This window comes from Carex rostrata, chromosome 10, assembly GCF_964058835.1.
Source record: "Carex rostrata chromosome 10, lpCarRost1.2, whole genome shotgun sequence".
Lineage (NCBI taxonomy): Eukaryota > Viridiplantae > Streptophyta > Magnoliopsida > Poales > Cyperaceae > Carex > Carex rostrata.
In genome coordinates, this window is record NC_135927.1 from 12,550,094 (window position 1) to 12,573,570 (window position 23,477).

At 34.9% G+C, this 23,477-nt stretch overlaps 3 protein-coding genes and 1 pseudogene across 5 annotated transcripts in view; 3 read left to right on the plus strand and 1 right to left on the minus strand.

Annotated features, from left to right (window-relative positions):
• The window catches only part of LOC144560472 (ADP,ATP carrier protein 1, mitochondrial-like), a 46,162-nt gene that overhangs the window by 9,999 nt on the left and 12,686 nt on the right, over nt 1-23,477 (plus strand). The gene's annotated exons all lie outside the window — the stretch shown is intronic.
• On the plus strand, nt 181-5,547 carry EMB2761 (threonyl-tRNA synthetase, putative / threonine-tRNA ligase). Its single transcript, XM_078309677.1, has 8 exons — nt 181-531; nt 838-984; nt 1,516-1,663; nt 2,081-2,334; nt 3,243-3,620; nt 3,897-4,205; nt 4,655-4,855; nt 5,185-5,547. The coding sequence occupies exons 1-8, from the start codon at nt 247-249 to the stop codon at nt 5,446-5,448; spliced, it is 1,986 nt and encodes a 661-aa protein (XP_078165803.1). The 5' UTR covers nt 181-246; the 3' UTR covers nt 5,449-5,547.
• On the minus strand, nt 6,517-12,159 carry NHX3 (Na+/H+ (sodium hydrogen) exchanger 3). Of its 2 annotated transcripts, none has more exons than XM_078309678.1 (14): nt 11,860-12,159; nt 10,514-10,632; nt 10,312-10,409; nt 9,872-9,931; nt 9,590-9,636; nt 9,203-9,397; nt 9,054-9,100; nt 8,868-8,934; nt 8,659-8,759; nt 8,472-8,573; nt 8,128-8,269; nt 7,865-7,927; nt 7,477-7,560; nt 6,517-7,048 (listed from the first exon to the last, which is right to left on the minus strand). In XM_078309678.1, exons 1-14 carry the CDS (start codon nt 12,019-12,021, stop codon nt 6,752-6,754), a joined length of 1,584 nt encoding a protein of 527 aa, XP_078165804.1. In that variant the 5' UTR covers nt 12,022-12,159; the 3' UTR covers nt 6,517-6,751. The 2 variants fall into 2 exon arrangements, with proteins under 2 accessions (XP_078165804.1, XP_078165805.1); XM_078309679.1 differs by lacking the exon at nt 11,860-12,159 and adding an exon at nt 11,586-11,741.
• On the plus strand, nt 16,221-17,031 carry LOC144560814 (peptide deformylase 1B, chloroplastic/mitochondrial pseudogene; annotated as a pseudogene). Its single transcript, XR_013513488.1, has 3 exons — nt 16,221-16,463; nt 16,543-16,681; nt 16,857-17,031. The product of XR_013513488.1 is annotated as a peptide deformylase 1B, chloroplastic/mitochondrial pseudogene (transcript).

The window sequence follows — 23,477 nt, forward strand, 5'->3', positions numbered from 1 at the left end:
ATCCAATAGTGTTTTGGAGGTGTGCTCACCAATCCCTATCACATCCTAGTTTTGCTCAAAATTTTGTGCTATTTTCTTTCTTGTGTTTTTTTATTTTATTTTCTGTCAATCAAATTATATCTGAATTTTCTGAGGGTACTTCTGAAATTTCGCCTAGAGCGAATTTTATCCAAAGTCGTGATCTCACCACAGTCACCCGCCACGCTTCCTTACAGAAGCACCACAAGCTTCGCCTCTTTTCAAACAATGGCGACGCTCTCGCCTCCTCTTCTCCGCCTGTTCCCCTCTCAAACCCTAAGTAAAACCCCTCTCCTCTCGACACGCCGGAGACCCGTTACCTTCGATGCATCTAGGGATCCGGCGAGCTTGTCCGGACGACGGTACCGCATCTCTCCCCTTGCTGTTGCGACGAGTCCGGCGTCTCAGACCGAGGAAGAGAGTTCCATCACCGGAAAAGAAGCTTCTAAGGAACAAAGGGTCGTTCTTCCCACCAATGAATCGTCTGAGAAGTTACTTCGCATTCGCCACACCGTAACTGGATAATCCTTTGACAAAATTATATATATATTTTTTTTTCTATTGAGAGTTCGAATTAAATGCTGCGTTCAATTTGGTGGAATTAAGTTGAAACTACCAGCAAATGTGCCTTTTACGGTCATACCAGTCACAGTTTGACTTTATTGTTTCATTTTCATTTTATTTGTTCTCGTGATGCTTAAGTGAATGATTCGCACCAGTGAGAAATTTTCGTTAGAATGTTTTTTTTATTGTTTTACATTATAATCCATGTTTTTTATCATTTTCTTATTTAACTTCTTTTGTTTTTGTTTATGTCAGTGTGCTCATGTAATGGCCATGGCTGTGCAAAAGCTCTTCCCCAATTCTAAAGTTACTATTGGACCATGGATTGATAATGGTTTTTACTATGACTTTGATATGGAGCCTCTTACCGATAAGGACCTGAAGAAAATTAAAAAGGAGATGGTATGAATTCCCTCGAAATTTTGAAGTATGGACCAACAATTACATTTCTGACCTCTAAATACTGTACCAGGCCTAACCAGATTAAAATTATCCTCCTTATATTTTTGTAAAGCCCCAATTTGGCCTAATTAATCTTCTTCTTATGTTTAACACATTTCAAAGCTGTTAATCTAGCCGTTTGATCTAAGTACACCCCAGCCTCAATGAAACTGATGTTATTATCTACTTATTTGGACTTTACTGTAATTATAACCAGATATGCCTATATATATGCCAAATAGTAACCAGGAAAGTTGAGAAAAGAAGTTTTAGTCAAAATTAAAAAGCAATACAATTACCATGCTTTTAAATTGCTATCTGCTAGTTTAACTAATTCCAGATGCGATTCTTATGGTACCAAAATTTGTTAGTGTAACCCTTGTTCATCTAATAGATAAATGGCTATATTCAAAAGCAGGTTAGTTATGAGGTTTATTCATTCGCTTAATTGTTTCAGGGAAGGAAATTTACATCTTGCATCATCATCTGTAGGATCGTATCATAAACCGAAATCTCCCATTGATTAGGGAGGAGGTCTCAAGAGAAGAGGCTCAGAAGAGGATAGAGGCTCTCAGTGAACCTTATAAGTTGGAGATTCTACAAAGCATCAAGGAAGAACCCATAACCATTTATCATATAGGTGTGCTTTTGCTTCATTTTTTTAAGACAGTTGTTTACTTGTTTTAGTGCTAGCTTTTAGGGAACTTTTTTTTTTAATTAGTAAAGGATAATATTTATTTCTTATTTGAGCCTTAGTTTAGTTTAACAGAATGAAAAAAGTTACTTTTTTTTGTAAAAGGTTATATTATTTATCCTTAAACTTACATGAATAACTCAATGATCTATGGTATTTGTCCCCACAAAATATTCCATAATGGGTGGTTACAAACAAAAGAACAGAATGAAAACTTGATTTCAAGAAGACCCAATACAACTTTTGATTGATTTCTTCCTAAATGTAACTAATAAAAAAATTTACCTTTGTCCAACATGGCTAGCAAATTTCACTATATTTTTGTTACCTTGTTTGGTGATTAGTTCCTTTTATTTAACGAAGGGAATGAATGGTGGGACCTGTGTGCTGGGCCCCATGTGGAGACGACAGGACAGATAGACAAGAAGGCAATTGGGCTGGAGTCTGTGGCAGGGGCATACTGGAGAGGAGATGAGAAAAATGCTATGCTACAGAGAATTTATGGGACTGCTTGGGAGAGTGAAGAGCAGTTAAAAGCATATATTTTCTTTAAGGAGGAGGCGAAGAGGCGGGACCACCGACGTCTTGGTCAAGACCTTGATCTCTTCTCAATACAGGTTTCTCTAATTCATACTTCACCAAAATTTTCATTTTAAGTGTGTTTTTAGAGTCATTTGTAGAAGGTAGTTTAGTAATGTTCCAGCAAACTTGGGGAGCTTTGTAAGCTTCTATGAACACATGAATTCGTATCCTCTGCATTAACTCAAAAAGGAATCTTTTGAGTTAACGCATCTGGACCGTCCGATCAGCTTCAAGATTCGTGAGAATTAAATTCACACTAATATTAAAGACCCTACTATGTTTTAGACGGGGCCGGTTGAGCTCCGTTTACAATTGGACGGCCGATACGTATTAACTCAAAAGATGCTTTTTTGAGTTCATGTAGACGATGCGCACTCAATTTAAATATAGCATCCAAGAGGGGTCCAAAAGTTGATCTTTAATTCTCTTTTGGTAGAACATTGAGAGCAGATTGATTTTGCCTAAATTGACCCACAACCGGACAAGTTGTTTTTGGTTGACCCAATTTGAGCCCTAATTAACTCTTAAGATCTTAATTGTGCCTCCAATTGTACCCAATGAACCTCAATTCTCTCTATACTGTATAGTCGCAAGGAAATATTTTAAGTCAGTGAAGTGCAGTTTAAAAAGATAGAAAAAGACTTACAGGTGATCAACTGGTACAAGGTAGATCCTTTTCCCCAAGTATTTATCTTAAGCACTTATTAGCCTATTAAGGTTCATCGTCCCCACATTTTGAGTCTTGGCCTCCACTGAGGTTCAGTTTGTGCAATTACAATTTCATTCGTTTTTTTTTTACCTTCAATATCCTCACCAAAAATTCCAAGAATAAACAGCAAAAACAGTACAAAAAATGGGGCTCGGAAGTAGTCACTAAAAACAGTACTAGCCTTTTACCTGCTGGTGCATACAAGTTTCTCACCATTTGCATCATATTTTTCAGGAAGATGCAGGAGGTGGGTTGGTATTCTGGCACCCAAAGGGTGCAATCATCAGACACATAATTGAAGACTCCTGGAAAAAAATTCACCTACAACGTGGCTATGAACTCCTCTACACGCCACATGTCGCAAAGGCTGAGCTCTGGAAAATAAGCGGCCATATTGACTTCTACCGAGAGAGCATGTATGACCAGATTGATGTGGAGAATGAGTTGTATCAGCTCCGCCCCATGAACTGCCCATACCACATCCTTCTTTTCAAGAGGAAATTGCATTCTTACAAAGATTTCCCAATTAGGGTTGCAGAGCTTGGAACTGTTTACCGGTATGAGCTGTCTGGAAGTCTCCATGGTCTCTTTCGTGTCAGAGGATTTACTCAGGTACTAGACCTGCTGTACCAGTATATGCTGTCATCATATATTCACAAATGTTCTTACCATATATCACAATCAGCAGTCCATTCTAGGTGTTTTCCTGCTCGAGTGTGCACACATGTGTCTGTGTGTGCATGTGGCTGAGAGCGAGGGAGGGAAGGATACCATCTTGCTTCATGAATGGAACATCATGAAGTTGATAACACAGTTTGCACATGATCCTTGGGAAATGCATATAGAATTGAGCTGGGTGATTTACATATCTTAGTTCCTATATTTCAGGATGATGCCCACATATTTTGCTTAGAAGACCAGATAAAGGGCGAGATCAGGGGTGTGCTTGATCTGACTGAAGAAACACTGCGCCAATTCGGGTTTGACAGGTATGAGGTGAACCTCTCAACCCGACCAGAGAAATCAGTAGGCAGTGATGACATATGGGAGAAGGCAACAACTGCCTTGAGAGAAGCATTGGATGATAAGGGATGGAGTTACAAAATTGATGATGGGGGAGGTGCCTTTTATGGCCCCAAAATTGATCTGAAAATTGAGGATGCACTTGGTAGGAAATGGCAGTGTTCTACTGTGCAGGTAATTGGTTGAATTTTAGAGGGTTGCTTTGCAGAAGTTTCCTTCACAAATTATCTACTGGTTTCTTTTTTCTAAGAATTCTCTTCTTGACTTTTGAGGATAGAGCTAAAATATACAGAACCTAATTATTCTTCATTTTTACCAACGAGCCATCCAGCAGTACAAGCATAATGCTATGGCTGGACTATACCGCTTGAGAGTATATATTTTTAACTTTTTATAAAGGATAATTTTTAGTACCTAAGTAAACAGGTCAGTGGACTGATATTGCTGGGGCAAGGCCACACTGGTACGATATAAAAATCTGACAGCCTTGGTTTTCAGAAAATGAGTGTCATTGATTGTCTCAAGCAAAACAGACCGAGAGTCAAAATTACCAAATAAACTTTGCAGAAGAAAAAAAGGATGTAATTGCAACATACCTTTGTATTGAATTTGTCATATTGCAGGTCGATTTTAATCTGCCAGAGAGGTTCAATATAACTTATATGGATGCAAATGGAGAAAAAAGACGGCCAATCATGATCCACCGAGCAGTTTTGGGATCTTTAGAACGCTTTTTTGGAGTCCTAATTGAGCATTATGCTGGTGATTTCCCTCTTTGGATCTCCCCTATTCAAGCTCGCGTTTTGCCTGTCACAGATTCAGAGGTTGGTTCAACACTCTCCTTATCCCCTCCCCATTTTATTGTTCTTTTCTTTTATAAATCCATACCATGCAAGTAATCTCAATTTAGTCCTGTTACCGATAACTTTGCAACTTTGGACTCTGTGTTACCCTACTTGTGCAATTAGAAGGAAAAAAAAAAAAAGAAAAAAAAAAGGCCAGCAAAAAAGAGTATTCATCCTTGTTTTGGTGATTAATGTTCCGAAATATGTATGTAATAAAGCAATTGTGCTGGTCATCAGTCATCACCACAGAATCTTATGGCAATCACCATCTTATATGTATTTTGCTGCATCTTTGAATGCAATTTCAGGTTAAGTATTGCAGTGAGGTTGTTGCAAGATTGAAATCCAATGGAATTCGTGCCGAGATTTGCCAAGGGGAGCGGCTTCCGAAGCTCATAAGAAATGCTGAAAAGCAGAAAATTCCACTGATGGCTGTTGTGGGACCCAAGGAAGTTGAGACTGGAACCCTCACCATCCGATCCCGCTTCAGTGGTGGCGATATTGGTACCATGACTGTAGATGATTTCATCGCCAAAATCCAGTCTGCTGTGGAGAATAGAACCTCATTTTAGAGTCTTGTTCCATAGGTATTCTGGATACAGCATTCTGTATTTTGACAAATATACGATTCTTTATAAAGTCAGATATAGTAATACAAAGAAAGAACAAAATTTGCTGCTTGCCCCAGAGTCTTGCAAGTAATTTTAAAGCATGCCAGTATTACAGACAAGTGGATTAAATTGGTAACAGCCTGGTACGGCAATTATCGTCTAGTAATATCAAGAGGCTTCTTTGAGAGCTTTGTTTTGGACGGAACTTGTAAACTGCGAATAAAGATTAACCTTAATATGAAACAAGAAAGAAGGCCGGAGCAAATTGCAAACTTGCAATCAATGAACTCATTCAAAACTTTTTAATTGGGTCCGTCACAGCCTCATGGTCAGATCCGTAGACTGTTAATTTCTTTGTTAATCATCTTTGCTGGCCTGGCCCGGCCCAATATGGAGGGAAGGGAAGAGTTTACCACTAGAAACTAATATGTTGATAATTTACAAGTCTGCACCTAACCGGTTAACCCTCCAAGGGATATTTTAGCCACAGCCACGCCTGATGACCCAGGTGAGGTTAAACTCATTACCAAAATGCGACCTGTTAAGAACCTAGTTAGTCTGGACTAGACTGTAAAAAGAGCTCAGCAGAGTCGGCTTAGGTTATGTCTAAACTTGACTAGAACGAGTCAAGCCAAACTGGGCATGCCTTTAATCGAGCCAATCACGAACCAAAACGAGTCATTCCGTTAACAACTCATTTGTACTATGAATTGGGCACAAACAAAAGGAATTTCACATTCTTCTTGTAACAAGTTTTTTCTTATGACGGACAAAAAACTGAGATAGTGAAAGAGCTGGAAAAAACTTCATCTTCTTACACTGAGCCGAACAATTAACCCAACCACCACGAACTGAACTAAGTCAAGCTTGAACTCATAATGAGCTATGTCAAAATTGAATGAGATAATTACAAACTTTTTTCGAGTCAATCTCAAGCAAGTCACAAGCTACAAATTTCCTTCTTGTCAATCCAATACATTCCTTTCTGGAATTTCTACTTCGCTTGGCATACCATTCAAACCATTTTCATTATACCAGGAACAAACTTAAAATTCTCTATTTTATGTGACAACCATTGCAACAAATTGCTCAATGCTCTCAAGATCTTCAGAACATAAAGCTCTTAGGCTTTTTTTATTATACTAAAAAAATAGCGAGGAAAGGAAAATAAATGCATCGTCATAAACCGTCCCTGTTCACGGCCTAAGCCCACTTTCAAAAGCTTTATACAATGCCTCAAACTCTCAGTATTCTTTTATAATCATCACCCTTCTTCAATCCTCAGCCCGGGCCCACCAAATATGGGCCTCATATAAGCGTCATCAAACTTTCTCCAATGGACATGTATAGTATGAACCGGCCTCTCAAGCAGCATTGATAGACTCTGTTTCGCTTGGAGGAGGCCACTAGAGGATGGATCATCATCCAGGGTTAAAAATGGGAAAATCATATCATCTTTGGATGGACTTCCATTGTCGCTGCCATGATGGCTACCCGTCTCGGACTGATGGCGATGTGGCAACATCATAGTAATTAGTGGCCTCGTGAGAGACCCAAACACCTGTCATAAATAACATAAATGCATTGTAGGAATATTGATACAAGAAAACAACATAAAACATGATATCTTTGATTTACCCCTCAAGGCTTGTTTGTCACGACCCAGTTCAGATTTTGGTTATAAGTTAGTTGGCTTATCAGGTCAGATGGAAAGATCCGTTAACCCTAATTGGTACTATTACAAATGAAACTAGAAGAACCATACGTGATGATGCACTGACCTAATGGATACTTTTTTTCCCCTAAATTTATCAATCAAGTAATTTGTTTCTCTAATAGTCAAGAATTATGTATAGTGATAATTAAATCAGCAAAGCAAATAATTACTCTTTATGATATGCATGTACTGTTGGTTGCTTCAGATATCCTTTTGTTTAATACGTGTATATAAATCAAGAGTATTACTTGGGCAAAAATATATTATCATACCAGTGTGGAGAAGAGAACAACAACTATTGTGCTGGTGACAATTGTTGCATGAATGGGGTCGTGTGTTACTCCTGAATAAGTGAACTGTATTTGCAAAAATGAAGCTGTATTGCCCAACCAATTTAAACAAATTTTGGCATCAAGCCAAAGGTTCTAGCAGTTCAAACTCTATCATGCCTCTATCATTATCAATTAATATCATCATAACATTATTGCATATGACAAGTCTAATAGTCTACAAATGAACAAATTATATTTCCTCAATCAGCTTACGCTTTAAATCAATTGGCAATCTTAGCTTATTAATAAGTAAGAAAAATATTAAAAATCTTCATTATCAATTTGAGCTTCTCAAGCAGTACATCAGTTGAAAATTTTAAATGTATACCTGATTATAAGCAAGAGCAATGGATACAGCTCCTCTCATTAGACCTGCCCACCACATGACCACCTTGAATCAGCAAGAAAATTTAAATAGAGAGAGGCATTAAAATTTGAAAGAGACAAGTTCACTGATATATTGATTGGTTGTATCTGTATAAATCCAGGGTGCCCAACTGATACAATTAATGTCTCACATTCACAATCTGGAGAAAATTGAAAGAAAATATAGCTGTGTTAGAATTGAAGACAAATGCTATGGAAGAAAACCTGGTGTTTGAATGTAATGAGTTGCCTCTCAGAAGGAGAACTGAAGTAATTTGACATGACAGATAATGGAAACACAAAAGCAGCACGCCCAACCAGTATTAGAAATAGCGTCACACCATATATGCCAAACACTGTCCTAGATCTATCAACATAGGAAAACACATTTGTTGAATGAAAAGATGACGGTTATGAATATGATGAAGAGTACATCCATATGACGATAAGAACATACTCTCGTGGATAATCACATAAATCATATAAATTACTCAGAAAGTACAGAATTCAAGATGAAATTAGAGATTGTGTTAGGTTATAACATAAATGAACTCAAATGATATTTATACCTTGTTTCACTTTTTTTCCATTTATCAATGTCAAGAGCATCCATTCCCACATAAAGAAAAATGATAGTTTCAGCCATGAAGGACATTGCAGCAAATATATGCCTACAAAAAGATTGTTTTGTCACAATTTACAGACCTAATAACTGGAATATAAAGAAGAGTTATCACACCTACGAGACTCATGTACCTTGTTGTGATCCTTGAGCTCTCAGCCACATTATGCCAAGCATAGTGTGACATCACAATACCACAGAAAAACACTGTCAATATACCACTTAATTGGAGCAGCTGTACAATAGAATTATCATACGTCAGCTGTTTATAGTAAAGCAATGCATATTATTGCCTTCGCAATTTGAACTAAAAGGTGATTTGTCATAATGATAATATATTGACCTCAGCAAGCATGTAAGAAAGATATGCCATTAGGGCCATAAGAGCAATTTCTCGATCTGTGGAATGCCTACAAAATTCCAAAATTTTATGATCAGTTTGCCTATAAATTTTCAGACTAGTTTAAAAACTATAATTAAGAAAATTTAAGCTGTGATGAATAACATATTGGCGATTCTGGCAGCCAACCTGCCAAAATATAAAGCTTTAAGACCATAAGAAGTCAGAAGCCCAGTCTGCAACACAAATAAGAAAGAATATTTAATTGAATAAATATCAATTTCAGTAGCATCACAGGTTAGTACAGGGAAAGAAATTTAAAATAAATAAAAGCTTACTGCAACTCCTAAAAGGGTGCTAGTGGTAAATAGGTAGAGAAAATCCCCAAGAACCTTGAGAGCTGTTCGGCCTTCTAAACTAGAAACATCAATTTTCTTAATTGCATTAAAAAGCACGACTGATGTAGCATCATTAACAACCCCTTCACCAAATACCAAGCTATAAAGCCTTGGTATTTCTTCTTGGCTAAGCACCTAAAATTGTGCAATCAGTTATTTCCAAAAATATAATTTGTTAGTGGCTTAAGCATTCTCAAATATTTGGTTTGTACAGTGTCAAAGAAAGCAGTCCATGTAGAATTTGCAAAATTAAAACCCCAATGGAACTGATTTTCTCAAGATCTTTTTTGAGGTCATGAGAATTTGCAAAATTAAATGTCCAGTTACCTGTAGTGTGCAAACGGTGTCTGTAGAAGAAAAAATTGTTCCCAGGGCTGGAAGAAAATACAAATATAACAAATCTATTACACGAACAGGAAAAGCAGTAAAAGATAGAGAACTATAATAAGTTTTATTTACATGACACAAGTTGCTAAAATAGAGATCAAGAGCTAAGAAAACAAAAGCAACATATTATCTGAATCATATTTTTCTGTGAATTGTGCTGTAGGAACAACGCTTTTCAACTTGTTCAAAAACTAAGATAACATGGTTGAAGTTGTAATGTACCTAGATAATCCTGTAGAGTGAGCCCGCTAAAGCCAACCTTTGGGTAAAGCCAACAGCAACCTATTAATAATGTGAGAAGAACAATTAGTAATGTTGTAGCCTGACATGAGAACTGGTCATTGCGATCAAATTAAATTTTTTGTTTGTCCTTTATTCTCAACTTGCTCCTAAATTTAGCACAAGTTTGACTTCTCTGACCTATAAAGTGCTTTAGATGAATGCAGATTTCTCATTAGAATTGAAAAAATTATTGACCATCCTGTATTCATTAAGATACAAAATTTTTAATATCTATATCTACTTATATTACTTGATAATAACAACGAAATTAAAGAACTCAAAAATTTACCCTGCCAGCTCGCACTCCCAGTTAGAAGATTCAGAAGTAAATAATTAAGTGTAAAGGTTGGAGGAGAGCATCATATAATGAGTAACATCACCTACTGAAATGATGGAAAATGATATGAACACCCCGAGCACCCCAAATGACATTATCGTGAGAAAGTTATGGAAGAACTGCTTTTTCTTAACTTGGAACCTGCAAGGAAAAAATATATTTTCATTCAATAGAAGAAATATCTGTTTCCTCTGAATATTGAATGAAATGACTCAAAAGTTTGATTGACAAATTAAAAAACCTACCCAGCATTAAAAATAATCGGTGGCAGTAAATATATGAAGAAAAGTTCCTCGTCAAACCTCAGTATGTGCGAAGTCATACCTTTGCTTGTAAACAATATGATTGCCCCAACAATGCCTCCCTAAATTAAAAAGGAAAAAAAAAAAGAGCTAATAATTCATTTGCTGGCAAAAAGAATTCAGTCATACTTCATGTACACCAAGAAAGTCAGATTTTTCACTTTCTTAATGCTTTGCATTCACTATTCCTCTTTTCATATTTCATCTCTCCCATAGCAAATAGAAAGGGTAACATGGACATACAAAAGGCTAAATTAGCATACTATCACAATTCAATTTCTTACCATGGTTGAACCGAATTTGTATATACCATTTAAGGGGATGCAAAAATTGCAACCATCAATATTAGTCCTGAAAAGATTAATTCTCCAATTCTGATCCTGACATTATAATCAGTGTTGTTTTGGTTTTGAACAACCTTTCGAACAAACTACTTTACAAAAACTTCCTGAGTGCTGCTTTTATGCTAATTTATTCAGGGAAAGTATACAACAAGTTATTGGTATGCATATGGACTCCAAATTTGCATTTTATTGAAGGAAAACCAAACCCCAAGTCTACAATTGAAAATTTGAAAGTTTAAACTTAGAACTGAAAACTTCGAAACTTTTTGCGCTAAAAATGGGAATCAAGTGATGCTTGTGCAATTTGTCTCATTTCCTCTAACATCATAGCTTCAATTGAAACCTAGTTTATCCAACTGTGTTTTATTTGTTAATTTTGTGCTTTCTACTGTGGACCTTTGTGTTCTGAATTTGTGATAGTGCTGGCACCATATACCAGAATAAACTGTCCATAATCTTCTTTAGGTTTGAATTATTGATATAACTTTCTTTATTGAGCTAAGCATAGCATCAATTTATTAGCTAAGCATAGCATCACTTTATTGAGCTAAGCATAGCATCACGAAAGAAAATTCTATAGCTTATTGTATAAATTCAGATCCAATTTTCAGAATTCAGCTAAGCATAGCATCACTTTGTTAGCTTAAAAATAGTTGTTAAATGATTTATACCTTCCTCTTACTAAATTAGAGAACAATATCATTTCCATATCGTTTATTGTGAACCCCATCACAGCCTATTTCCTTGCTCTCACTTCAAATTGACAACGAGAACTGAGGTACCGTTTCGATTATCAAGTGATAGAAACAGGAATCGCCGATTTGAGGGTACTTATTTAGGAAAAAGAATTATCATTCAATCAGAGGATCAAGTCGTCAAATCCTAGACGAGAAGGTTTCTTGAGAAAAAAAAAATAATCAGGGAGGAAAAGAACTGGGAGCTTACTATAAGAATGGCAGTGATAGATTCATTAACCCATCTGTGCTCCTCGAACAAGTGTCCGATGAGTATGCAAAAGCAAAGCACCGCCGCGAAAATCGAGATCGACACCACCGTGCTCCGCCCCGTAAAATTCGAGAATTCGTCGATAAGTTTAAGATAATCCATCGCTGTGAGCAGGAAACAACGATTCAAACTCGCGATTTAAGAACGAATCGGATAAGTGACATTTGGGTTTATCCTTTTCTCTCTCACTTCCTGGGTTTTAATAAGAGGTTTTCAATTTATTTTCTGGGAGATTTTTGCGGAAGCTAATTTTGGCGGGGAACACTAGTGGACAATTTCACAAAACAGAGGTTTTATGTGGTGTTTTATTTATAACTGTAAGTAAGCAAGTCACTAATCATTGGTCCCACAAAAGAGATTTCCGTTCGGAGAATAGTGGGCCCCGGAGTTTATATGGATCTCTGCATGAAATGACACACAAGAATCAAATAAGACTTACAGGAGTATGTGCAAACCAAGAGCGGTGCACAAGGTTCACCTCACTGAGACGGGGGTTGAACACGTGGGAGCCACACGTATGTTGATATAATAATGTGAGACAGGTCTATTTGAATAAATTTTTGTGCTGTCAGCCTGTAACGGAAGAGAGTGTTTGGCTGACACGTATGAAGATAGCTTGGGACGGTCGTGGTGTACTGCCGCGTAGCTTTTTTTTTAATCAATACGTAGCCGGTAGCTCTCCTGAGAAATTTTTTCATAAACCATAATTAAAAAAAAGATTCTTAGCGAACCAATATGATTAACATTTTTTTTTCAAAAACCATAAGAACCATGAGAATCCCACTGTCTATCATTTTTTTTTCCAGACCGTGTGGTTCTCACGGTCTTGCAAATTTATTTTTTTATTTTTTTTTTATTTCTCCACGCTTGCACGAAAATTGCCACAAAAAATCTGAAATTGAATTCAAGACCGTGTGCATCCAACGGTCTTGGCAAATTGCATTCTCAAGACCGTGTGCATCCCACGGTCCGGCCTTCAATTTGTGTTTTCCCCACCCGAGACAGAGAGCTTTCTTCCCCACGCCACTTCTCCATTTTTTTTCTTCCCTCTTCTTTCTTCCTCCTTTCCATCAGCTATTTTTTTTTTGTACTCTCATAATTAGAGTAATTTTTATTTTAATTACACAAGTTTATATATTTTTGAGAGAGGAACAAAAAGAGCTTCAGATCTACAAATTTCGTTAGGTATGTGTTTAATTCTTTTATTTTTGATAAATAATCCGCAATTATGAATAAATAAGTAGAATAGATTGTTTATGTAGTATAAATGGTTTATGTAGTAATTGTATTATAAATAAATGGTTTAAGTATAATTTTAGTGTAGATGCATGTAGTTTTTTTTAGTGTAGATGAATGTAGTAATTTTTGGATTATTTATTTGTGGTTTATGTAGTAATTATAGTATAAATAAATGGTTTATGCAGTAATTTATTTGCATGTAGGTTTTTTTAGTATGCATGTAGTAATTGTTGGATGATTTATTTATTTGCATGTTTTATGTAGATGCATGGTTTATGTGCATGTAATTTTTTTTAGTGTAGATGCATGATGCATGTAGTTTTTTTTAGTGTAGATGAATGTAGTAATTTTTGGATTATTTATTTGTGATTTATGTAGTAATTATAGTATAAATAAATTGTTTATGTAGTAATTTATTTGCATGTAGGTTTTTTTAGTATGCATGTAGTAATTGTTGGATGATTTATTTATTTGCATGTTTTATGTGCATGTAATTTTTTTTAGTGTAGATGCATGTAGTTTTTTTTAGTGTAGATGAATGTAGTAATTTTTGGATTATTTATTTGTGGTTTATGTAGTAATTATAGTATAAATAAATTGTTTATGTAGTAATTTATTTGCATGTAGGTTTTTTTTAGTATGCATGTAGTAACTGTTGGGTGATTTTTTTATTTGCATGTACTAATTGTTGAATGATTTATTTATTTCCATAGTTAATGTACATGCATGATTTATTTGCATGTAGTATAAATAAATGGTTTATGTTTATTTTGTTTTTTAAGTAGTATAAGTGGTTTATGTAGTATAAATAATGTAAAGTAATAGAATGAATGTGAATATTTGATTGGGTTTGCATGTTATGCATGTCAATATTGAATGTTAATTTTTGTTGGTATGTATTTATTTATATTGCAGTGAGAAATGCAAAGAAGTGAAGAATCTTTATTGCAGTTGCCTCATGCACAACATCAATCACATGCGGCATCTGTAAAGGTGTTTGTTCAATATCGGTTTGGATTTAAATTTACTTATTAAATTCTTGAATTGAAATTTAATTTTTGGTTAAACTTTTTTTGCATTAAAATTATTGTTCCAGCCTGATCATGCACTATCGGTATTTCGGGTGGGTCATCACAATATATGGGTGAATTAGACACCGTTGTGTCTCTACTACTTCCAGGTACACTACCCGGATATGGGTCATAATTGGTATGACTATCAACTGGTACTGACTCAACCACTAAATCAAGAAGTTTAAAATTCAGTACCGGAGTGGCATATTCAAGTATCATGTGCCATATCGTTTCCTCGTCTACGCTAAATAACTGATATTTTTCTGCTGAGCCAGGTGGTGCCGTGTTCAAACGAGCCTTGATTGTCAGATCGAATTGACTAGGGAGCAAATGAATGCTAACATATATATGTTTTCTTAGCTCATGAAGACTGGTTGAATTAGTAACAGGAAATGTGCAGGTCGGTGCGTCTGAAATTTCGCGTCCATAATAAAAATTTATTATCACTTGAGACATTATCTGAACAAAAAAAATTCATAATCAATAATCGATATCATTTTCAATTTTACAATCTAAAATATGATCGTCATTGAAAAAATAAACTTACTACAATTACTTATACTACAAAAAGAAAAAATTATACATAAACCATTTATTTATACTACAATTACTACATAAATCATAAATAAATAATCCAAAAATTACTACATTCATCTACACTAAAAAAAACTACATGCATATACACTAAAAAAAACTACATGCACATAAACCATGCATCTACATAAAACATGCAAATAAATAAATCATCCAACAATTACTACAATTACACTAAAGAAACCTACATGCAAATAAATTACTATATAAACTATTTTTTTATACTACAATTACAACATAAACCATTTATACTAATAAAAAAAATACACATAAACTATTTATACTACAAAAAAGAAAAAATTATACATAAACCATTTATACTACATAAACAATTTATTCTACTCATTTATTCATAATTGCAGATTATTTATCAAAAATAAAAGAATAAAATACATACCTAACAAAATTTGTAGATCTGAAGCTCTTTTTGTTCCTCTTTCAAAAATATACAAACTTATGTAATTAAAAAAAATAAACACACTAATTATGAGAGTACAAAAAAAAAATTTAACTGAAGGAAGGAAGAAAGAAAAAAGAGAGAAGATGAAAAAAATGGGGAAGAGATGCACTGACTCGACAAGGAAGAAGCAGGAGGTAATCGTGCCAAGGAAACAAATAGGGACCGGACCGTGGGGTTCCCACGGTCTTGAGATATATTCATCAAGACCGGACCGTTCCCACGGTCTTGATTTCAATTTGGGTATACCGTGGGAACCACACGGTCTGGAAATCAAAAAAAAAAAATTGCGGATCTTCTGTGACAATTTTCGTGCAAGTGTGAAGAAATAAAAAAAAAAAAAAAAAAAAAAATTCCCAAGACCGTGAGAACCACACGGTCTGGAAAAAAAAAAAACACAGACCGTGGCGTTCCCACGGTTCTTATGGTTTTTGAAAAAAAAAGTAATCTTATTGGTTCCCTAAAAATTATTTTTTTAATTATGGTTTATGAAAAATTTTCCTCTCCTGAAGTTTTGAAGGATTCCGCACAGCGCACTGCGGAAGTGCGGAGTGGGGACTGTGCTACTCAGGCGTTCGGATTTAATGTGGCGCGTTCAGTGAATTCGGATCCAGGGACTCAGGGAGTAGAGTGAGATGCACTTTTGCAGAGACGGGACTAGAAAATTTTGATAAAAGTAACTGAAAATTAAATATATAATTGTAGTGATTAGAATTTGAATTCAAAATCTTTCAACCATAAAGTAAAACGTTAATTATTAGGGAAAATTGGTTATTTGTCACTCGAAAACCTTCAAATTGGAAAAATGCCATTTCAAACTTTGAAATTGTAAAAATGCCACTCAAAACTTCATTAATTCCTAATTTTGCCACTCTAAATAATTAATGACTAAAATACCCCTCTCCATCTCTTTTTCCCATCTCTGCAATGGTTTTTGCCACAGTACACACTGAGCAACAGCAAAGAAACAATGGCAGGGAGGCTTCACCAAGCCTCAAGCGCTTGCCTTTCCTCGCTCCTTCCTCGCCTCTCTCGCCGCTCCATCTCGTCAATCTCTCTCAATTCTCGACGCTTCTCTTCTCGCGAAAGCCTTTCCCTCGCCTCCTCTACTGTGTCCCTCTCCACTCGTGCTCGCCACGACGACCTTCCTTTTTCTCTTAAAGAGTCTGAATTTGCTTCTGGTAAAGCTCCTTTTGCTAATTCTTGGACTCTGTAAGGTTCTAGATTAAATTCTGGCATTTTCTGGGGATTGTTTTGTAGAGGAAGATTTAAGGTTTGAGTCTCCATTGAAGATAGTGGAGTATCCTGATCCGATTTTAAGAGCCAAGAACAAACGCATTAAGACTTTTGATGATAATCTTAAGAAGCTTGTTCAAGAGATGTTTGATATAATGTACAAGTGAGTAGTTATCTTTCTTCCAGAGTCATTTTTTGTGGAGATTCTATTACTTAAATAGAAACGAACCAAATTCAATTTAATTTGAGATGCAATAGACCAGATATACAGCATTCCTCTTCTATGAAAGAACTTAATTACTTTTTTATTTGTAATTTATTTGTTATTATAAATTCAGGACTGATGGGGTAGGTTTAGCAGCTCCTCAAGTCGGGCTTAATGTACAGCTAATGGTTTTTAATTCGGCTGGTGAACCGGGTGAAGGAGAAGAAATAGTGCTCGTCAACCCGGTCATTTATAAAGCTTTTGATAACAAATCAAATCTTCAAAAAGCAGTTCAAACACTAGCATGAAAAAGATCTCAGGTATTTGTTTGACAAGAGGCAAATTATTTGGAGACGGGGAGGGATATTTTAGTCATTAATTATTTAGAGTGACAAAATTATGAATTAATGAAGTTTAGAGTGACAGTTTTACAATTTCAAAGTTTGAGATGGCATTTTTCTAATTTGAAGGTTTTGAAGTGGCAAATAACTAATTTTCCCTAATTATTAGACTACAACTAAATATTTATCATTTATTGAGAGTGGTTATAATATATAAATGGTTTAAAAAAAAGATAAAATTTAATTAAATTTTTATACGTATAATTAAAATTTTGAAATCATAAGAGCGACTTAATCACCTTTGATTAAGTCTTAGGTCTGCCTATGTGTACTCTTGCGTGACTTGTGTATTGTGCAGTGAGTCATACACATAATTTATCTAGAGTGAGGCTACGGTGCTACGGCTCAATATTCGAGTTTTCAAAATCCTAACGGTCGATCCGAACCGTTGATCTTGTTCTCCATATTAATATGTATTTGGAGATCAAATTTTACATTTTTTAGAAATTTTTTACTTTTTTTTAGATAGGTAAAAAATCAAATATCTGAATGATACATAATTTTTTAGATCAAGTAATTTTCTATCTATCTAAAAAAATAGTAAAAAAAATTTCAAAAAATATAAAATTTGGTCTCCAAACACATATTAATATGAAGAACAAGATCAACAGTTTGAATCGACCATTAGAATTTTGAAAACTAAAATATTGAACCGTAGCAACGTAACCCTTTATGCAACCCATAGCAACATAGCCTTACTCATCTATTTATTTGAATGGTTATTGAATTTTAAGGTAAATTTCGCTCCAAAACCGAAGGAATCATACGTGTCCGGCTGTCCGCTTTACCATGAATCACAATGCAAAACCGAAGGAATCAGTTCCTTTTGATTTGTTGATCTCAGCTAGCTAATGGATCGGATATTATCCGTCCGTATCCGGATCCAATTTTTTGCGGATACGAATAATATCCAACTTTTAATTAAACGGATATCTGTGTATTGACCCGGTAAATATTTTTTCCAAAATCAAACCTTTCAAATTCTCTTTTATCCACAACGGTTCAACTTTCTTATTTCATTGGGATTTGGGGCGGAAGCTATATTGATTATCACTGTCGCAAATTGCCTTTTTTTTTTAATTTCCTGCCACTTTGTCTCCCTTCTATGCATAATATCTTTTTAATCTAAAAAAAATAATTAATAATACTTTTTGTCAAAATAAGACAAATTAATATATAGAAGCCTCATTCTCCCCTCTTCTTATTTCACACACAATTGAGACTAATTAAGACTTTCAAAAAAAAAAATATGGCAGCTGCTGCACCTTCTCTAATGATCACAGGTGCATATGAGTCAATTTAATGTGTCAACTCTCAAGCCTTTGTTATTTTATTTTGCATCTCTATTTTAGCAGATTCATCATATTTAAGCAGATTCAACATATATAGTTCTAAAACAGCCAGGAATTAACTAACATTTAGTCATGTATATAGTTGAAATAAAGTTAATTAACTAACCTTTTTCATATTAATAGAAAAGTCAGAATATAAATTTTAACAATTTTGTATATCTTATTCAAACCATTTTTTCTTAATACAATTTTTTAAATGATATATTTCTAATTCAATTATTTTGAAAATCAAATATTAATTTCAATTATTATTTTAATTTTAAATTGTGCAGCATCAATTTTTTATTCTATAGAGGAAACATAAGAAGAAGATGGAGATGATAATAGCGATTGATGTGTTAACAAAATATTATTAAACTGTCACTTTTTATTTTAGAATTATATATGTTTAGAGATAATATCTTTTGTGTTGGTATATTTTGATTCGAATTATAGTTATGTTGGTGAATTTTAGTGAATTTTAGTCACCAGATCTCAGCCACTCGCTCCCCCAGATCGATGCCGCTCTGTAGCCACTCGCTCCGCCAGATCGATGCCGCTCCGCAGCCACTCGCTCCGCCAAATCGCCGCCAGTAGTAGATCCCCACCTCCGCAGCCACTCGTGACGGTAGACCCTTTATTTCTTCGAAGTTATATAAATTGATTGTAGGGTTGTCGGCAACACGCCATTACCAATTGAATCAGAAGTGGAGAAATGGGTTAAATCAGAGGACTGAAACTTCGTTTTAGTAGGAGGAAAACGTTTTTTTTTTTTAAATGGTCCGGATTTTCCTTTATATTTTCAGATTGGCAATCATTTATGTATTTTTTTAGTGATTTTGTGTAAAGAAAAACCAGAGGGCTTTTTTGTTTAAAAGAGAGGAAACACTTCGTCATTTTCATTTTCCTTTTCCTTTTTGAGTGAATCACACAAATAACACGGTACACTCAAATAAATTGTTTATAAAAAAATTCTTCTTTTTCCTTTTTTCTTGTGAAAGTTAAGCATTATGTATGATGACAAGCACCTCATATTTGTATATAAACTGTTTTTCAGAAAGTTAAGCATTAGGTTCTTTTTTCCTTTTCAGTCTACTATGCCAACAGAGGACAAGCATTAGGTTCAATACTTTGTTATTACTAATGATGTCAAGGTAACTCTTTTTTTATCATTTTTTCTAAGTCTAATATATCATGAAATTACTAATGCAAGCTGTTTTCATTTATATCATTTTTCACATGCAAATTTAAAGAACTGTGCAGTTTTAGAAGTTATGAGATTTCCAAGTCTAATATCATGAAATTAGAGATTACAAGTTGTGAAAATGAAAAGGAAGACAAGTGACAAGTCTAATCAATAGATTGTAAATGAACTACTAATTCAAAATACTTGTTGGCTGTATACTATTAGCACAATTTTGTAAAGATTATTGAAATCTTGGATCTTTTAAATTTTAGTAATTTTAATAGTCTTCATGTCTCTGTTGACAGAGAATGATAGAATCTTGGAGCTTTCCTTTTCTGGATAAATTCAGAGGCGATGCAAATATTCAAATATGTGAGGTAATTAGAGCAATCATTCTATTTTTACTTTGGAACTGTTTTCTAAATTTGCTTGGATCCATATCACTAAATTCTGCTGCCATTTGTTTGTAAAAGGGGTCTTCAGGTATTCTTGAGATGTGCTCCTTGTTGGTACTGGTTGCTTTTGTTTGATGACTGCTGCCATTAAATAGTTTATAGATGAAATTAAACTAGTTTATACAAATTTATTTTTATTAAACAATATAATTGAATTAATTATGCAGATCAGAGCAATAGAAGAAGAGGAAGAGTAGTGCTTTGTAATTACTAATGATGTTGAGGTGTTGAGGTAACTCTTTTTTTATGAACTACTAAAACTATAATTTGTAAAACAGTAAATGAATTAGCATTTTGTACTATATCATGATATTGGTATTCCTAGCAGGTTGGAGCAAGAGAATAATTAGGTGAAGAGTGCTTGTTGCTTAGGTGCTAAATAATGTGTAACTGTTAAATTTTTATTTTTACCTTAGTATTAAATTATACTTTGTTGTGTTGTTGTTTTGCTGTGCTGGAACTTTTGTTGTTGTGTTGTTTTGCTGTGTATTGGAACTTTTGTTGCTGTGCTGTTTTGCGTAGTATTAATTTATGCTTAGGGCTGTGCTGCCATCTCACCTTGGATATATATTTTTTAGTATATGCTTACTATTAATTTATGCTTGTGCTGAACTGTTGATTATATAAAAAAAAATATTGTTAGTTGGTTGGGCATGGTAGGGCCGGGCCGGGTAAGGCAGCCCATGGGCACAGACAGGCAGGTATGGGCAGGCCTGGGCTTGGAGGAAAGACCCATGGGCAGGCCGGGCCTAAATTTTCAAGCCCGTTAGTTTGGGCCAGGCAGGTGGGCCATTGATTTTTAATGGGCAAACCAGGCCTGGACTAGGCAAAATACCCGTGGGCTCAGCCCATTGCCATCCCTAAGCGCAGGAGCAGTATTATTTGTGCTTTGAGTTCGGGTAAAGTTAAAAGGATGGTCCGGACTCCGGATCCACCAAATTCTCTTTTACTTGTTTTATCACATCTCGCTTGTATTCATACTTTACACTTTGAATTATTTAGGACGTGTTGGTATTTCATGCTATATTATAGAGAAACCGCTTTAAAATACCTATCAGCTTAAAACGGGGGAGGATCCAACTGAGACATTTTACGAATTGGATCTGAACTCCGTTTTGGGGCTGGGCCCCGGGCCGGCCGGCCGCTTGAGGCTTTTATTCGGTTTCCACTATCTATTTTCCCCGTTTTTGACCGACGATACAAGGTACTAGAGGAGTAGAGGACCATGACCAAGACACCGATTAAACATGGTTCTGACTACTGACTACTGAGGCCGAGGCCGAGGCTACCTACCTAGTGGAACGGTTATTTTATTTATTTATTTATTTATTTTTATATGAGAACGGATATTTTCTCACCGACAGCTGCAGGTTGGTCAATTTCTATTGTCACTTTGGACCCACAGTCAAAGAAGATTTCTGTGGTCCCTGGTGAGGTCTGTGCCTCTTCGAGTTCGGTTATTTGACTGGTTTCTGTTCCGGATCTTTGCTTCATTTTCTTTTTTAATTATGTCTCTGTTTCTAGTTCTACCTCTAATGTATCAGATAATCAGGAGCGGAGACAAAAAAAAAAAAAAACTTTCAATGAAAATCACAATACATATTTCATATTTTGTAGATTGTAAATTATAACTTTTATTTCAGTTATTAATTTTATAAAGAGGAGGGATCAAGTTATAACAATTTTTGAGTTACAACAAGTTACCACAATCATTTTCTATATTTTCAAAGTCCAAATCGTCGATCCAAACTATTAGATGTGATCTCTAGAATAAAATGTGTTTGGAGACCAAATTTTACATTTTTTGAATTTTTTTTACTATTTATTAAGATAGGTACAAAAACTAGTCAAATTCAGACCATTGAATTTTGTACTCATCTTAATAAATAGTAAAAAAAATTTCAAAAAATATAAAATTTGGTCTCCAAGAACATTTTATTGTAGAGATCACATCTAACGGTTTGGATCGATGATTTGGACTTTGAAAATGTAGAAAATGATTGTGGTAACTTGTTGTAACTCAAAAATTATTGTAATTTGATCCCTCCTTTTTTATAAATGTGGTGTACAAATAAGTAATTTTTGTATGAATTACATTGTATTTTTTTTTTTTGCATTTTTTTACTTAAAAGAATTGCAATACATATTTTTAAAATTTTGAAAAAAGAACTAATGATAAATTTACCTCATTATTATATAGTAAATCCGTCTTTGTATGTTACGTTGAAGTAATTCTATTAAATCATACTAATCTGATTCAAAATGTTTGTGGTCGTATGTCATGCATAAAATGGTAAGTATGCTATGCAGCCAGCAGTGAAAAAAAAATGTCATGGGAATCATTTGATATTTGAAAGATTCTTATCAAAGTCATATATACTGTGTTTTTTCTCTGCTTTTGAACTTGTAAGACTGATTTTATCAGCATAAACTAAATTTTCGTTATCAAATTCTAAAATACATAATTTTGTAAAAACAAAATTTATTTCTTCTCTAAGTCATCACGTATACAACAATAAAACTGTCACTAAAAAAAAAAAAAAAACATATATATTGGAAGAAGAACTTAAAATCATCCAATTAATTAATTAGACACAGACTATAGTTGTCAGCTCCCACTCGACGGCTAGCTTAAGGAAGCTCCCTTCTTCGAGCACCATTTGCACCGGCATAAACCCCATTCCATTCGCTATGGCAAGCATCAACTCACGAATCTCAGATTTATACTCTTCCAGATCCACTAACCCGTTTCCATCATGGTCAAACTGAGCGAACAAACCCTCATATAGCTGCCCGAGCTCGTCATTGCTTAGCACAGCATCGTCTATGCCAAAGTGTGTCTCGATCACCCTAAGTTTCTTTAACTCGCTCGCCAACTCTGTGTAGGAAAGGAGGCCGTCGTGATTTGAATCGATGGCCGTGAAACGCTCTTCAACAGATTTGGTAAAGAAGTCGGAATCATTGAGGAAATTGCAGATGGTGGAAGCATCTAAGATTTCAACACTCATCTTGTGTTGTGTTGGTAGTGTTGCAAAAAGAGCTTACGTATTGGGTTCTGGACTTCTGGTTAAGAACTTCAGATGGGTTATTGTGTGATTTTTTTGGTTTGGAGCGAGAGCTACTTGGGTTGTGTATATATACACCGATCGAGTCACAGCCTCAACGGTTTAATTCAAGGAATTCGCGCGTGAATATGTTATAATTATTATATTTAATAATGCTCGGAGTCTTAGTCTCTCAGACCATATGCAGTCAGATCCAATTGGGATCTAATTTTGATTCCGGTCGTTGTTTTCTTTTGGGGCCATGGTTTTTCTCGGCCGGAAAATATGAAGACAAAGTGACTGAAACAGAATCTAGACCCAGTTAATAAAAGACCAG

Coding starts and splice junctions, on each gene's coding strand:
- NHX3 (XM_078309678.1), bottom strand. CDS start 12,021: ATGGATTATCTTAAACTTATCGACGAATTCTCGAATTTTACGGGGCGG. Junction 8,935..9,053: donor AAAGCTTTATATTTTGGCAG/GTTGGCTGCCAG, acceptor GGAATTTTGTAG/GCATTCCACAGATCGAGAAA. Junction 8,760..8,867: donor TTTCTTACATGCTTGCTGAG/GTCAATATATTA, acceptor TCTATTGTACAG/CTGCTCCAATTAAGTGGTAT.
- EMB2761 (XM_078309677.1), top strand. CDS start 247: ATGGCGACGCTCTCGCCTCCTCTTCTCCGCCTGTTCCCCTCTCAAACC. Junction 2,335..3,242: donor TTGATCTCTTCTCAATACAG/GTTTCTCTAATT, acceptor CATATTTTTCAG/GAAGATGCAGGAGGTGGGTT. Junction 4,856..5,184: donor TGCCTGTCACAGATTCAGAG/GTTGGTTCAACA, acceptor ATGCAATTTCAG/GTTAAGTATTGCAGTGAGGT.